Source organism: Pleurodeles waltl, chromosome 4_2 (genome assembly GCF_031143425.1).
Source record: "Pleurodeles waltl isolate 20211129_DDA chromosome 4_2, aPleWal1.hap1.20221129, whole genome shotgun sequence".
In the NCBI taxonomy this organism is placed as follows: domain Eukaryota; kingdom Metazoa; phylum Chordata; class Amphibia; order Caudata; family Salamandridae; genus Pleurodeles; species Pleurodeles waltl.
This window is the reverse complement of record NC_090443.1, coordinates 566,688,375-566,706,032: the sequence shown is the minus strand read 5'-3', so window position 1 is coordinate 566,706,032 and position 17,658 is coordinate 566,688,375. Positions and strand designations below refer to the sequence as shown.

At 42.3% G+C, this 17,658-nt stretch overlaps 1 protein-coding gene across 2 annotated transcripts in view; it reads right to left on the bottom strand.

The window, feature by feature from the left end:
• DENND1B (DENN domain containing 1B) overlaps window positions 1-17,658 on the bottom strand; it is a 1,047,500-nt gene that overhangs the window by 318,415 nt on the left and 711,427 nt on the right. For both annotated transcript variants that reach the window (XM_069232125.1, XM_069232124.1), the window contains one exon: window positions 5,111-5,212. In XM_069232125.1, the coding sequence (XP_069088226.1) occupies window positions 5,111-5,212 (102 nt within the window). The remainder of the gene's footprint in view (window positions 1-5,110; window positions 5,213-17,658) is intronic.

The window sequence follows — 17,658 nt, the reverse complement described above, 5'->3', positions numbered from 1 at the left end:
TAGCTTATTCTTTGTGCCATGAGGGTCGTTGCACTCCTTCATGCACATCTGTAAAGTGCTCTGTGTCTAAAGCATGCTTACATTCATTATTATTTCTCAGTTGTGTTTTGATGCTAAATATTAACTTGACAATGTTTAGTTCTTTTTCATAAGTTACTATACCCTTTTGGCATTTCATTTTTCAAAATTCTCCTTTAGCCTCCGACCAAACCCCTTGCCTGCTAACTTTTGAACCTCCATTGTGTTGCCTTCCACATTCGTACCGTGCAACTTATGTACTAGATAACACGTCTCCTGCATTTCATCTGTACTCGGGGGATTTGTCTCTTTTTCAATAACTTGTTTAACCCCTTTATTTCTCGGTTTATGTTTTATCCTCAGTTATCTCATTAGGTGGAATGTGATTTACACTTTCAGAAAAATACAGAGTAGATCTGTTTTAATACTGATACACATTCCCTTGCTAATGGCTTGTTTGATGACCAGCTGAAGGGGACTAACTATTGCAGAACTTCATTATTTGGATTATTATACAACACTGTGATGAAATACCACCGGCACCAATAAATACAACATAACATGGCGAATTGGGAGCTAAGATAAAGCAACGCTCAATTCGCCAACAATAAATGTAAGTACTGGATATAGAAAAAAAAATGCTCGATTCAGCTCACCTCTGCTGACTGCTTCTACTAGTTACACAGTGATCAAACCAACAACTGAATGACCCATGGCCGGATTTTCAAATTACACACACACTGAATAGCACAATAACAGATCTATGTACCTTTAAAATACTGCATGGTGTTTTAAAATGCATATAGAAAAGCAACAGATCAGTTGTATACACTTTATATACTTAAACTATGAAACTCTGACAAGTGATGCTCACAAATATTAAAAACAGCCAGACAAATAAAACAGGTTAGTGTCTTTAAGTCTTTTTATTAAGTGCACAGACACTTACTGGATATGTCATGGCTACCCTACGGTGCAGGGGGTCCTCAACCCTTCAGGGGCCCCCCATTCACCTCGATGGCAACTAATATCTGTGAGATACTGGAGACTCAGGTCTCCTCTTTACATTCAGCAGTGGGGGCCTTATCAGTTTGCTTTATGCCACTGCATGGCTGTGAAGAGTTAACCATCCATTCAAGGAACATACCTTGAGAACTGTGTGTCTTTTGAAACCTATCTTGAAGTGGAGGCATTTTTCCATTTTTGGAGACCTAAAGAGTCAGTTCCTAAATCCACAAGTCATATATAAAGATAACGTTTACGAGGCCGTGCATTCAATATGTGGTATCATGATGAATAAAGAGTTAATTATATCACTGAAATATGCAAACCAGTTACCTTGCTTCACCTGTTTATTTATACATGTAATAAGGATGTATACTATCAGAAAAACTGGAATCTTTATTCAGTAAACACAATAAATGTTAATCAGATAAAGAATGCGAAACAATTGTGCTTTTGCTCAATATACTTTACTGTGGACATAAGAGACTCTGTCCGAATTATTGTTTTCAATTCTTGGAAGATATATCTGCTACAAAATGGCATTATTGTCATTTAGTGCCATCGAAGTGTCAAGGTGACCTGAAAATACACCACAAGTTTCTCAGCAGCCAGGGCGGCAAGATGGAATAATTAGACCATAAAGCACGCCACCTACTCTGCATATTTTATGTTCTGATGGTCTTCAAGCAATTATCGAGAACACGATTCAAACCTCAATATTCACTACTCCTACTTAAGAGCAATGAAACACAAGTTTAGATTTTTGAGTACTCCAAGGACAGAGCAGTGCAAAAACAGGGACCTGACGATGGATCTCGGCATATGTTGACTCACCCAATCTGCTGGGTCTCTAAAGACCCAAAAAGGCAGTGAAATGTCGTCTCAGACAGTCCATGATCTCATCTACACTTTCCTGCCACTTTCAGGTTTTCAGATCCAAGGATAATATGCCACATCTAGCCACCTCCCTTGTCAGCTGTGGGTTTGCAGAGACCAGCCACTAAGAGGGTATTTAGGCTGTGACTTGCAGATATAGTGTCAGTGAGACACTATTTCTCTGGTCACACAGCTTTGGGTGGAGGTAGGAAGGAATGTTCAAGGACTGGTGAGAGATGATAGCAGGATGAAATGTGCTTTTTTAATTTGGGTGAATACAGTGGGTGGCTCCGTGAAGTTGGCAGTATGTCAGGGATTTTATTAGATTTTGGCTTGGAGTGAAGTTTAAGGTACTGCAGTGGGTGGCAAGAGGCCTCGGTTTCTTCTGTTTGTGTTTGTGAAATTAGCAGAGGCAGATGGGGGTGGGTGGCAGGAGAAAACGTACATTTTATTTTTGTTATGCATGCCAGTCACAGAGATCTATTTGTGTGAATAACAGATTTGAAATCTGGTTATTCGCTGCTATGACGTTACAATAGTAGGAAACAAAATATGTTTACCAGTGATGTTACATCAACCAGCTAAAGTGCTCACATCCCCTGTTTTCGTCTGCCCGTCAAGTTCTATGGTGATCCAAGCAAGGTGTTGGAATGGAGGATGTCAGTTTCACCCACCTAATACCACCTCCACAGACCAGAGGGAGGTGGGAGAGTGCGCCAACCACAACATTTACCTGTTAATGTGGGACTCCTCTGACCCTCACCGACAGGGAAAAATATGCTGCACTGCCAGCTCTCTGCTCATGCACTAGCAGATAGTGCAGCTTTGTGTAGGGAGGGGCACAGAGGGAAGATAAACAGGGTGGTTTGGCAGGAGAAAATTAACATTTAGTTTTTGTTTTTTAATGGAAGTCAGAAATCCATTAGTATGAATCACATGATCAAAATCGGGTAATTCACAGCTACAAAAAGTAGGAAACAATTGTTTCTTACCTTTGTTCGATCAATAGAGTAAACACTTCCAATCTCACCAAAGTCTGTGGAGATCCAAGCAAGGTGGTGGCATGGTGGATGGCATTTCCACGAACATTCTACCATCTCCCTGGAATGCCACAGGCCAGAGGGAGGCAGAGAACTCGAGGTCCTACTACCTGCGTACTTTGTTGATGTTATGGCCTGTTTCCTGCTGGGCCAGTGGGCAGAACTGCTGTTTCCGCCTGCTGGCCCAGCCGAAAACTCATAACAGGGCCAGCGGGAGGAAAACCAGAGTGGTGGTTTTCTGTCCAAACCCAAAATGAGGGCCTCAGTGTCTTCAAATAATGCCAAAAGAAAATTTATTTGAGGACCACAAGATTAAAGCTGAACAATGCGGTTAGTAGTTGTTGATTTACACACTGCTTACACAGCACGACAGCTGGCACAAACGACCTAACATGAGGTCCAGCAGACAATGGCATACCAAGTGTCTGCTGTGGACGGATGAAGGCGGGCAAGAGCCAAAGAAATTCACTGAAAAGACTAAAAAAATCAGCGCAGTACAGTGGCTATTAAACCCACAAATTAACATGTTAAATTAAGGAAAAAACCCACAACATTGTTCAGTTGAAGGCACAAACGGGCTACTTTAACTATGTGGATCACTAAAATACACCAATGATGCTGAGCTACTCAAAAGAATACCTCTCACAATGCATTGAACAGGAGCTCCAGTATTTAGTCACATCCAATCAGTGAAGAACTTTGGGCCATATATGTTTGCAACCTATCATTTTCTACAATTACACGATTTGAGTAACTGAGTTCCCCTAAAACATTATCTCGTTTACATTTTGTGTACTACCTTAACATTCCAATGTCGAAAGAAGTCCCATGACAAACCGAAATACTACAGAATGAACGCATACTGCATGGATGTGCAGAATTTGGATAACATCTTCATACGTTTTCACCCACTCTTACATTTATTGAATGACCATGCCAGAATAAGTTGGAAAAAATGCCCTTCGTTTCTGCTTTTCTCACTCCGAGATAAAGTATTTGATTACCACTCTTGGCAGGAAAGTGTGCCGCAAAAGTGTTTTCACTTATTTACTCGAATGACAGGGGAAAAGATCAAAAGCGATTTCTGCCTTACTTACAGCATATAAACTACTGATCCACACTCAACCTTGGCTGCTCAAGAACATCTTTTCTTTTGGTTAATCAATACCCTGCGGTTGGGATTCTCTCATTTGTTAAGATGTGTAGTATTCCATAAATAAATGATCTATTAAAGTATAGAGTGCATCCATTATGAGCAAGGATGGAAACACAATTTTCCTAATTACTAGCTTATTTTACAATAACCAACAAGAGGAGTGGGAAGAAGGTTATCTTAAAGGAAATCTAAAATGAGTCAATTGAACATAAATATACAGACTGTCCTATATCAAAGCTAAAGGCACCTCCTCAATCAACCCACCCAAAATATCCTATGGAAGATCAAATGGAAAAATAACTTCCCCTTGATGAATCTGCCTTCCTTGACAGACAGGTTTCATACTTTCAAAGGGGTTTCTGTTAAGGTAAACAGCGCATGCCCTTTAGTTTACAAACAACATTGCAGGTAAGCGGCCTGCGCTCCTGGCAGAGAAAACGATGAACCGCCTAGCTTTTCATTCCTGTGGCCGCCTCCGCAGGATGAAGAAGATTAAAAATGAAACAGAAATAATTTAAGAAAAACAAATAAATGTTTCAGAGACCTGGAAAAGATCAAAGGAAAAAATCTCTGACCCCGACTGTACTCGCATTTCTCATTATATTGACCGGTGCTATCAGATCATTAATTAAAGGGACTCGCGCTGGCAGGTGGCACAGAAGCAGGAACCGATAATTGGCCCCTTCTCCTCATTGCCTTCCTAAAACGCCCGCTCGCTCTTTTGCGAGACATGCCACTAGGCAGACAGCGAGTCCTGCCTCATGGTATAATCATTAAAACGATATAAAGCAGGCTTTGCGTTTAAGGCTGCTTTGCCTAATGAAGGCAGCTCACTTTTTAATTACAGTCCAGCATCCTTGGTGAGGGACGCTGTGTCCTGCTCATCCTCCCAGTGTGTCAAACAGTTTTGCTACACTTTTTAAATGCTGAAAAAATAATACCAGCCACTGCAACAACTTGGAGGATTGAAACTGAGACAATCGTCTGCCTCTCCCTTCCACATCCCCAGACTTACCACTTCACTGGGCAGGTCGCTGAGGTCACTAAATGGAGTTTCCAAGGTGTTTGTGTCGATGTTAAGCAGAACCACGTCTTCCAGTGATCTATTTTTGACTCTCTGTAAAGAAGCAAGACATACAAAACATATTTCTATTAGGATTTTCATATCTCCTCATGCCAATTGCTCCAATTTTGAATACCGACACACAACTCAGTGAATGGGGTTGTTTCTATTTATCTGAGGTCTATCATCCATCATGGCGTAGGTGTTGAGAGAAAGGACATTTCATAATCAAAACAATAATACATTGACTGCATTTGAGCTGTTAAACCTGCTTCAGGCGCAAACTCCCATTAATGCCCAGAGCAGGACTACAATCTGAGGGTAAACTGTACCTGATGTGGCAGTTGGCCAACACAATTGGTGGTAAGACCTCCCACAAACTTCAGATACAACCTGCAAGCAATCTTGGTGTAGGTGAACTCATGCACAAATTGCACACAACTCCCCAACTAGGACCCTGGGCCAGTAACAGGCGAGTTCTCTTTGAACCCATGATTTGTGTGGGATGTGTAATCAGGCCATTATATCAAGATACCAAAGGATTTCAATATTCACAGGCTGAGGTGCAGTCTCTTTGCACTCTATACTTTGTTAAATATACCAAGACATAATTTGCTCTGGTAGATTGCTTTCTCAGCTTCCATGCAACACTGTGGGGTTCTGCTCCACTGCTCCTGCAAAATACCCACTAGGCAACTTCAAGTCTGAACTACATTCTGTTCTATCTTCATCAAACCAAAACTAGCATTTGATGCCTGGTGATGACCAAATCTCCCAATGCCTCAGTAAAGCTAGCCCTGCCTATTATTCCTGAGGGATGCATCTTACCCATAACCACCCTTCAGAAAACCTGTAACCTAGTGCATAGCCACAATCTGTAGTAAAGCGTACCATATTGTTTACATCCTCACAAGCACTGTAAAGATTCTTCATTTCCAGATATTTGTAGTTTTCTTGAGTCGTATACCGTGTACAGGAGTTTGAGCAGAATAAGTATGGAGCACTTATATTTTTAAAATCACCAAACATAATCCACTCACATGTCTCACAATTTTATCTTGGATTCTAATTGATTACCAGCCGTCTGCTCTCAGCATCACCCTATAAGAAACGTGCAGCGCAGCACAACTCATTTGACCTATTTCTCGGTCTAATGTGAATTTTACACAATTTAGTCTACTACCTTCGGTAATGACTCACTCACTTCTCTCACACTATTCATTTTATCTCAGTTTTTAACATCTTTCTGTTTCCTAAAGATTTGTAATGAAATAAAAGCTACAGAGTGCCCATGCTTTCCGCCCCATCTTTCAGTTTGGCATCACTGTGAATCTCTGGTTTACCCACCCTACCCAGACTCCTGCCCCTCTCTAACATCTGGAACTTCTCTAGAAGGAACCATACTCTATGAAGAATCAGTGATGGTTGATAACCTCCATGCCTTCTATGTATATAGCCTGTAATTCCGAGTATTGTCATCTACTGGACAATGTTGCCTAAAACTCCCTCTTCCTGTTTTCCACTACTGCCCCTAAATGTTCAGTCTTTGAAATAGCCTGCTTCACAGGGAAACAAAGAAGCACAAAATGAAGCACACACCAGAGTAAGGGTTAGCAATGCGGCTAGCTACAGAGGATGCAAGAAGAACAATTTCTGTGCAATTCTAATGCATGTTTTCCACAGGTGTAGTGATATAATACTTCATCAAGAAAGGCACTAGGCAGGTACAGTGAGCACATAGGTGCTACCCAGCGCACTTAGTATAAAGGTGATTGCTCAGCAGAAACAATTCACAAATTAGCTGTGCAAAATACATCACAATAATTTAACAATAAAACATATGTTCTACAGTACACCTCCTACTTTTACATTCTGACGCATATTAAGTTATTAGGAATATTTAAGGAGCCATTGGTGTAATAGTGGCATTCTAAAGCAAGCCTTGAGAATGTTTTTTACGTGTTGTTAACTGTGGTAGATCGTTCATATGCAAACAGAACTTAACCATGTCGTTCATGGGAGATATAACACAACGCGAGGCTTTCAGAGTAACACAAAGAACTGCAAATGTGCTACAAGAAGAACTGGCTACAAGCAAGGACACTGGATATATCTAATACCGTGGCAGCAGAGCTTTCTGCATAATTATGAATTTACTATTCTTGCCACTTGTGTACAACAGATGCGGCATAATTAACACATTTCAGCAGTAAAACCTATTTGTAGCTCAAACGGATGAAAAGTTACCGAAAAAGCGCCACACGTAGTGACCCGCAGTGGCAAACTCTTTGTTACGGTTCACTTATTTGATTATTTTAGTCAGGAGTTAGAACGAATACACGTATTCACTACAGTAAAAATACAGATTTTAGCAATACAAGGAAGAGAAAAAGAAGATATGGAAATTAAAGGAAAAAAAAGAGTGGAAGGGTAGAAAAGCTGGTTACGACGGAAAAAAAAGATTTACTTAGCTTCAATAGGGAAGGGGTTCCATTGAAACAAGATGATCAGACGGCCCTTTGAACATCGCACTAGAAGGGATCCAAGGTGGTCGGAGGTATAAGCCTAATTACTTCTGACTAATAGAAGGAAGGATGCCTTCCACGTGCTTCACTGCTGACAAACATTCTTAACGAGGTCCTTTGGTAGAGCTTCATGCACAAGGGTGAATGTTATGCTGTGTTCTGTCACGTTAATGGGATTTATTGCCTGCCAAATTCACCCCGAAAGTGCAATGGAGTTGAGCACCTGACTGAACGTCTAACATACTATGAGCACAGGAAGATTAGAAGAGACAATTTTTGAGAAGTTTCTTAAACGCGGGAAAGCTGACGGACTTGCGAAGGTGAAAGGGTGTGGTGGGCCAACAGGTATGAGAAAGAATGACCGTCTGTTCTGGTGAGATGAATATGGGTAATGTACCAAGACTTGTGCCAAGTATCTGAGGCCTCTGATAGCTATGTGAAAGGTATTGTACTGGAAAGGTAGCGCAGCCGTACGGAGTGAAGAACTTTGTGGAAGTGGCAGAGAAGTTTAAAGATCGAACGTTTGCATAGTCGTCAGTGAATTGCTCTGTCTAAGAGTGGAGGGGGAGCTGGGAGAAGGATTGCACACCGTGTGAGTTGCTGTGTTTTGGATGGTCTGGAGTCATGTGAGAAAATAATTGGTGCTGCCCACATAAACAGCGTTACCGTAATGAAGACAACTCATTCGCTATTAGGGCTTGAGGGACTGTTTTGTGCCACTGCTGTGGAATCCATCTGGAGATTTTGCACAGCATGTGAAAGATTCCATGGCAGGCTCCGAAAACTGCAGTTATCTGTTCCTTCATGGGTAGAGTGTTGTCCACAATAATGCCAAGATTTCTCATGGTTTTTGGGGGGATTGGAGTAGAGCCAAGCACACAAGACCACCACTAGATGGACCATATGGTGCTAGCTTTGCTGTATAGAATAACTATGCCTTACTGACATTTAACTTGAGGAATTGTCCATCATCCACCTGGAGACAGATCTGAGACAGTCTAAAAACCTATTTCTGGCCACTTCAACATTATCAGCAATAGAGATAATTACTTGTGTATCATCAGCATATGATAGGATATCAAAGGCCAAAATCAGAGGCCATATCAATGTTAAAAAGTGTCAGATTGAGCAAGGACCCTTGTTGGAGTCCATAAAAAATGAGGGACAGGCCCAATTTGTAAGTAGTGATGAAGGTGGTTTAGGATCTCTCACAAAGGAAGGCCTGGAACTACAGAATGCGTTACAATATATGCATTCCTTTGATTAATGTGGCATGTGACACCATGCCAAATGCTGCAGAGAGGCAGAGAGGCCACAGATCTGCCCTCATCCAGACTTAGCCTAATATCACTGGTGGTTGCCAGCAGGGCAGTCTCTGTACTGTGAGCAGCCCTAAAACCTGACTTTGAAGGGTCCAGAATGGCATCAAAAAGACGTTTGATAAGCTTTTCAAAGATTTTGGCGGGGAAAGGGAGTAGGGAGAAAAAAATGGCACATTTGTAGGCATTTCGGAAGTCAGCAGTGTGATGAGACGGGCTGAAGAGGTTGGCCAGATGAGCGCTGAAAAGGTGACCATTGGGTTACGGGACAACAGGGAGTGGTGAATCCATTTTAGTTTTATTGGGAAACAGATAAGCTTAGCTCTTTGGTTTGCAAGCCTGTGCCCTTGTCACCTAGTGACCTTTAACCTACTTAGCTTGCTCGGACTTAGCCCATTTATTTTATTATTTCTTTTAAGATGGCTGCAATTGTTATGCTTATAAAAATATTTTGATTTGTATTATCAGTGAGGGCGTCACTATCAGCATTAATCAAGTATATCAAGTGATATACGAAGGTATTCACATCATGTCCCTTTCCCACTTATGTGTGACAGGGGCATAATGTATATTTGGTAGGATTTGTTTACATAATTGCAGCCACAAACCTGCCTCTTTATCTATTGTTTAGGAACATACCTGTGTCAGGGGTCCTACAAGATCTGTATAGATACGTCTCACACAGACAAGGTTATCAGAGGGATTCCTACCAGATGTCATCTACGCCTTTCTATGCTGCACGTCACCCTGTTGCATAATTCAGCCCTTGTGTCCCCACGGAGTCTGACCTAGACCTCATTCTAGGGTAACGAGGGTTGGGAGGTGCTTCTCATGGTAATGTTACTGGCAGATTAGGTTTTATCACACCTAGCTCTCATTAAATTAGCGATTAGGTTCTCCATGGTACGAATTTTACATTTCATATTTATTCCAAGATGGTGGGAGTCTTTGTATTCACAACTCTCATCTTGACAATCATGCTTCTTCTAGTATGCATTATCCTAATCATTGCAGCTCATGCATTTTACGATATATTGCAGTCTTTTCAGTAAACCTATTGAAAAGTCTCTTGCATTTCCTTTATTGCCTGTGTGTGACAGACTTATTACTAACATGGGAAAAGGGTAACTTCTGTTCCACCACGACTTCACTGAGATGTTGCAATCTAGAGTCCATGAATAAGGCTGCCAGAAATCACCCTTTACTGTTTGGGTTTTTGGTGAGGTACTGTTTGTGTTTTTGGTGAGGTACTGTTTGTGAGCAGGGAAGGTTGGGCCGACAGTGCAACTTGTTGTAGGATTGGCCTAGTCGCCTACAAACAAAAGTGCTGTCATCCCTAAACCAGCAGCCTCACCTAGGAGCGAGAGTCCAACTACAACAGGGGGCGCCAGATGTTAGACTGCATGGCTTTCTCTTCTTCTGATGGGGTGATGGCATGCAGCATATCAGAGTATTTATAGCCCACTATCACCTACAACATGGAAGATAGCTGACTTACTAAAGCTCTTCCCCAAACTTTATTTTTTATCTTCTAAAGTATATTTTTCATAATAGAAAGAACTTGAGATTGAGGGGATGGGAAGGTTGTGCTACACACAGGAATCACAGTAAGATGTTCCTCAGACATGCCTTTCCCCCACACCACAAAAGCCTTAATGTACCCCATTTATACAGGTGTTTAAATAGACTATCTACCTAATTTGGAGATTAGAATTGTAGATGTCTGTGGTACATCTTAGTCAGTATATCCTCAGTTATGTTATGTTATGGAGCACACTATCCATTGCAGATTGTAGTGCTGAAATAATGGAGAACTCCTCTGTTTCATCAATGTTGATGCCTATTCTGATCGACTCAGAATAATTTATCTTAAATCAGCCCTTTTAGGTCCCACCAGCAGCTGGAATGCTCTCCAAGCTAAATCAGGTAAATAATCATTTTAACTTTCCAAACCTACGACTTACCACTGTGTATTTTCTTTACCTGTTTTACACTTACAGCCTGTGTACTCTGGGCAAAGAAGTCCATTTTATACTTACAAGTGTATTCCATGCATAGCCACCACAGCATGATTGAATTATCACATGATGTGAATCTTAATTGCATTATGTATGATTTACCACCTTGTGGTCACCATATGCGCTGAACCTACAGTTTGTGTATACCTCACAAACGTGTCATTCTTGTACTTAGAAGCGCCTTCTCTGTTTAGCCACTAGGGTATAGCTGAATATCAAGCACCACATGATATGATTTTTCCTTTGAATTAACTCTTATTATGTTTATTATTGTGAATGGCGTTTATTGCAGAACATGAGCAATGATCGTCCCCTTTTTGCTGCTCCTTTCCAATATGGCTGCCCGTTTTTTACACTTTTGCACTGTGGTGTATATTGTTTGTTATCCTATATCTAGGCAACCTTGGTAACTAAAGTCCATGTGACCAAGGCCCAGCTGGGCTGAAATGTGTCATGTGGTTTGGTTAATAAAGAAGCTTTTTCTTTCCCCTCACTTGAGAATGCTTTCTCCAGTCTTGAGCTCCTCCTCATTGTGGCCTGCCTGGAGAGCTCTCTGGATGGAGAATATATATATATATATATATATATCTCACTCCACAAGACACCATTCCATTCTACTACATGCCACTTAATTCTAGTACACTCCACACCATTCCACTCTATGTCCCTCTACACCAAGACACAACACACCACTCCACATCATGCCACTGTACTCAACTCCACTCTATGAATCTCCACGCTACTCCATGACACAGCACTACACTCTACAACAGTCCACTACATGCCACTTCACAACACTCTATTCCATTCTATGCCACTCCATGCCACTGTGCTCCTTTCTGTGACTCTCCACGACACTCCACTGTATGACCCTCCACTCTGACACACCACATCATGCCACTCCACAACACGCCACTGCACCATGTGATACAGCACTCCACTCAACTGTACAGCACTCCATGTCACTTAATGCCCCTCTACTCCACGATACGCCACACCACCCTATGATCTGCCACTCCACTGTATGACATGCCACTACTCATCCCTTTACTCTAAGACACTCTACAGGAGTCACTCCACTCTACAGCATGCCACTACACTCTACCCCACTCCATAACATTCTACTCCACTCTACAATGAGTCACTACACTTCACTCTACAACAAGGCACTCTAATCTACGAAATGCCACTCCACTCTATAACACACCACTCCATACTACTCTACATCACTCTATTCCACTCTATGCTCCTCCATTCTACTCCATGCCACTGCACTCTACAACTGTACTCTATGCTTCTCTACTCCATGCTGTGCCCTTCCACTCTGACACTCCATATGCCACTCCACAACACATCATTCAACTCAACTGGTCAACACTCCACAACACTCTCCTCCCCTGTACGCCCCTCTATGTCACTCTGCAACACTGTACTCTATGCCACTTTACTCAATGCACACTACACTAGCACACACCACTTCACTACACTTGGACACACTACTCCACTTTATGCCACTTCACTCAATGCCACTCTATGCCACTCCACAAAGCTCTATGATATGCCACTTTGACATGCCAATGCACTCTATAACACTCTACTCTATGACCCTTCATTCGAAGCCACTCTAATCCATTCTATCCCCTCCATTCTACTCCACTCTATGACATGTGACTCCATGGCAGGCCACTCCTCGACAGTCCGTGACACACCACTACATACCCTTCCACCTTAAGGCACTCTGCAACATAATACTCTATGACATGCCACTCCACTGTGCAACACTTTACTCCACTATGTGCCCTTCCTACATATGACATCACTTCCCCCATGCTACTCCACGCCACACCAGTGCAGAACATTTTACTCCACTTTATGCCCCCCCACTGTACAACACTCTACGACATGTCACTCCACTGTTTAACATCCCGCTACACTCTTTGATGTGTCACTCCACTCTATGCAGAGGCACTCCACAACACTCCATTCTATGCCCCCTCCACTCTACAACATGCCACACCACTGTACACCACTCCACTCTTCTCCACTCTATGACACACCACCGTGCTCCCCTGCACTCTAAGACACTCTACACCACTCCACTCTATGATTCTCCACTTTACGGCACATCTGCTCACTCAACACTACTCCACAATACTCTACTCCACCTTATGATAATCTATGACACACTACTCCACTGTTCGAAGTGCCACTCCACTGTACGACATGTCACTGCACTCGACGACATGCCACTACACTGTAGGCTACTCCACGTACCTCCACTCTGTGACACGCCACTTCAGTCTATGACAAGTGGTTCCACTACACTCCATTCTACAACATGTCACTCAATGCCCCTGCACTCTAAGACACTCTATGACAAACCATCCCACTCCATTCTTTGACCCTCCACTCTGACATGTCACTCCAAGGCAAGACACTCTATGAGAGTCCAAGGCACTCCATGCACCACTCTACAACATGCCACTCCACGACATGCCACTGCACGCTATGACATGGCACTTCACTCTCTGCTATTCCACTCTATGCCCCTCCACTCTAAGACACTCTACATGTCACGACCTACTCGTAGTCGGTATCTATGGCCCACGGGAAGTGTGGGGAGGTTCTTGTTCTTGTAGGTTCTGCCTTGGCCCAAATAAGGGCGGCGCTTTCTGGTAGCCACGGTGCTGCTGACGGAGGGAATTCCAAAGGCAGTCGGTGCCCTACAGAAGGAGTCCCAGAGGGAAAAAAACACAAAAATGGAAAAAACCTCAAATATAGGAACTCCTGAACAAAAACAAGAGTAAAAGAAAATCAGAACAAAAAGGTTAAATGACCAGGAAAAAGCTGGAACAAAATCCGAAATTCAATATCTGACGCAGAAGAACAGGAGCGAAGATCACCACCCAAAGGAAGCGCAAAGAGAAAAGGAATCAAAAAACCTTATATACCCAAAGAGCAGGAAGTGACCGACAGGAAGTAAAAAGTGGCCATATTAAATTGGGATCAAGTTTTAGAATTCAATAGGTAAAGCACCATAGTGAAAAGGGACCCAGTGCATGCAGGGAAAAAAGGAAGGCATGCTGGGAAAGAGAAAGGAAATATGGGTAGGAAAGGAAAGTATAAGTTAAGAAGAAAAGCAAGGATGACAGAAAGAAGGAAAAAGAAAAGAGAAGGTGAGTGGGGGATGCGGAACCTACTAGGTGCGCACCGCGCAATTACAAAGATGAGGCCCCATGCCCAATTTGGGGCCTCGATAAATATAAGAAAGGCTCGGGCGTAGCGCATTCTCCTGCTGCGTGCCGCATCCCGAGCCGAACATTCGGCCCGCGCCGCAGCACGCTGCGCAACAGAAGGTCCGCCCCCTGGAGCCCCTGGTTTGTGCAGAAATAGCTGGAAAAATTGACGAATCAGAAGAGGGGCGTGAACAGAAGAAGCATCTTCCCAAGAACATTCACTAAGAGGATAGCCTTTCCAATTAATCAGATCTTGAAGACAGTTTGGTAAGATACAAGAGTCACATATTTCCTGTACTTCATATTCAAGTTCATCATCCACCAACAAAGGGGGAGGACAAGTGTAATGTCGAGAAAAAGGATGAGGTATATAGGGTTTCAACTGAGAGACATGAAAGACTGGATGGATTTTCCAAGTTCGAGGTAAACGGAGACGGTAAGTGACAGGATTAATTTTCTGTAGAAATCAAAAGGGTCCGTAGAACCAAGGTTTATACTTATTTTGGGAAAGACGTAGAGGAAAAAACTTTGAGGATAGCCAGGCTTTATCCTGGATGTGATACGCTGGAGCTTCACTGCATTTCTTATCAGCCAGTCTTTTCATGTATCTTTTAGTGACCAATAAATTGGATCGAATCAGTCTTTGAACCTTTTGTTGTCGTTTGGAAAGAAAGGTGATAGCGGGAAGAGTAGAGGAAGTCTTAGGAGTAGTAGGAAAAGAAGTAGGATGGAATCCATATGAACAGAAAAAAGGAGTGACCCTGGAGGCACTATGAACGGTATTATTGTAAGAAAACTCTGCAACAGGAAGATAGGTGCTCCAGTTACTCTGAGTGAAGTTACAGAAACAACAAAGATATTGCTCAAGTCCCTGATTGAGACGTTCGGTCTGCCCATTGGTTTGAGGATGAAATCCAGATGATAATGCTACATTGATATTTAAGATCTTACAGAAGTGTTTCCAGAACCGTGAAATGTATTGAGGCCCCTGTCTGACACAATACTTAGGGGGAAACCATGGAGGCGAAAAATGTGTTGAATAAAGAGCTGACTTAATTCTTGTGAGGTGGGCAATTTCTTCAAAGCGGTAAAATGAGCCATCTTAGTAAAGGAATCTACTATTACCATTATAACCTGGTTTCCAGCTGAGGGAGGTAATGAACACAAAGTCAGTTGATATCGTGTGCCAAGGAGCTGGTGTGACTGGTAATGGTTGAAGTAATCCTGCAGGCCTGGTACGGGGTACTTTTGTTTGAGCACAAATAGGGCAAGCTTTCACGTATCTTTCGGTGTCTTTTTTAAATGTAGGCCACCACAAGGATCGAAGAAGTCATTCCTACATGGCTTTAATACCTCGATGGCCAGCTACTGGGGAATCATGACACATCTGAAGTGCCTTTTCTTGAACTTTCTTCGACGGGAGAAATAGGGTGCCCTTGTGATAGTAGTACCCTTTATGTTTGCGTATTTTGGGACGCAGATCCTTTAATTCTTGTTCTGGAAGGGTTGAGTATTCTGATTGTACTTCATCCAAGAATGACTGAACTACACCAATGATCTTGTCTGGTTCAAGTAGATATGGAGACTGGGTATGAACACTATCGTGGTAACGGCAAGATAGGGCATCGGCCAGAATGTTTTGAGATCCTGGAATATAGGTAACATAGAAATTGTACTGACTAAAGAAAAAGGACCAACGAGCCTGATGACTGTTTCGGCATTGAAAATTGCGTAAGCATTGCAGATTTCGATGATCCGTTCTTACTTCAAAAGGCTCCTTAGAGCCCATGAGAAATTGTCTCCACTCTTGTCAGGCAGTCTGCAGTTCCCTTTCCAGTACAGAATAATGTTGCTCGGAATCAGAGAGCACATGGGATAGGTAAAAGATTGGATGTTCTAAACTATCGTCGTCTTGTTGTTGTAATAATACTGCCCCAATGGCTCTTTCGGAAGCATCTGTTACAACAATAAATCGTTTATTGGTGTCTGGATGTCTCAATATGGGTGCTTTGGTGAAGGCCAATTTTAGGTTTTGAAAAGCCGCCTCAGCCATGTCTGTCCAGATGAACCCGTTTCGCAGACTCTCTTTTTTGAGAGTTTGTGTAATTTGACTGTTTTGTTTAGCAAAGTCCAAGATAAATTGACGGTAGAAGTTGGCCAGCCCTAGGAAACATTGAGTTTCCTTGATTGATGAAGGGGGTGGCCATTCTAGAATGGCTTGTACCTTTTTCGGATCCATAGAGATACCAATTGGACTGATATGGTAACCCAAATATTTCACCTCTGTTTTATCAAATTCGCATTTCTCTGGTTTACAGTAAAGTTGATGTTGCTTGAGTCTCTTTAAGACTTGCTTAACGTGTGTGGAATGAAGTTCAGGGCGTCTGGAATAAATGAGATCATCCAAATAGATCACTACAGTATGGTTTAACAAATCGGAGAATATGGAATCCATAAATCTTTGAAATACTGAGGGCGCGTTTTTTAAGCCAAAAGGCATTACCTTATATTCATAATGTCCAAAAGGAGTCCAAAAGGCAGTCTTTCACTCATCTCCCTCTAAGTCGTAAGAGATGATATGCTCTGTGAAGATCTAACTTTGTAAACTTTTGTGCCCCTCGAACCGCCTCTAGGATGTCTTTGATTAGGGGTAGTGGATAAAGATCCTTTATGGTGATTTTATTTAATCCACGGAAGTCTATACAGGGGCGAAGATCTTTCGTCTTTTTAGTTACGAAGAAGAGGGGAGCTCTCGCCGGAGAGGAAGATGGTGTAGTAAGAACACAGTGTAGATTTTCTTGCAGATAATCGTTGAGAATCTTTCTTTCTGGTTCGGAGATAATACATTCTTCCAAAAGGAACAATTGCTCCAGGTTCCAGGGGAATGGCACTTTCATAGTCTCTGTGTGGAGGTAATATGGGCTTAGATGGTTTTTGAAAGACGTCTTGAAATTCCAAATAGTGGCTTGGTACCTCCTGGACTGTGTTTACAGAAAGCCTTCCATTTGGTTCCGAGGTTATTATATTTTTGGGAGACCAATAGGTATATCGTGGCAGAACTGAGAAGACCGAGATGGTTCTGGTTTCCCAGTTAATATATACGGTTTGTGTCTTATGAAATATGGAATCCCCAAGATTATGGAATGTTTGGGGGAGGAAATTAAATCAAAGGAGACATGTTCCTGATGTTTCCCAAATTGTAGAACTAAACTCAAGGTGGTAGTCAAAACAGGACAGGAGGATAATAAGGATCCATCTACAGTGTGTACTTGTTCGGGAACCTCTTTTGGCAATGTTGGAATTTGTAGTGTTTTAGCCCAGGTCATATCCATATAAATGCCACTAGCTCCACAATCTAATAATGCCAGGGTTCTTTCTTCCCGACCATCAGGTAATTGCAGG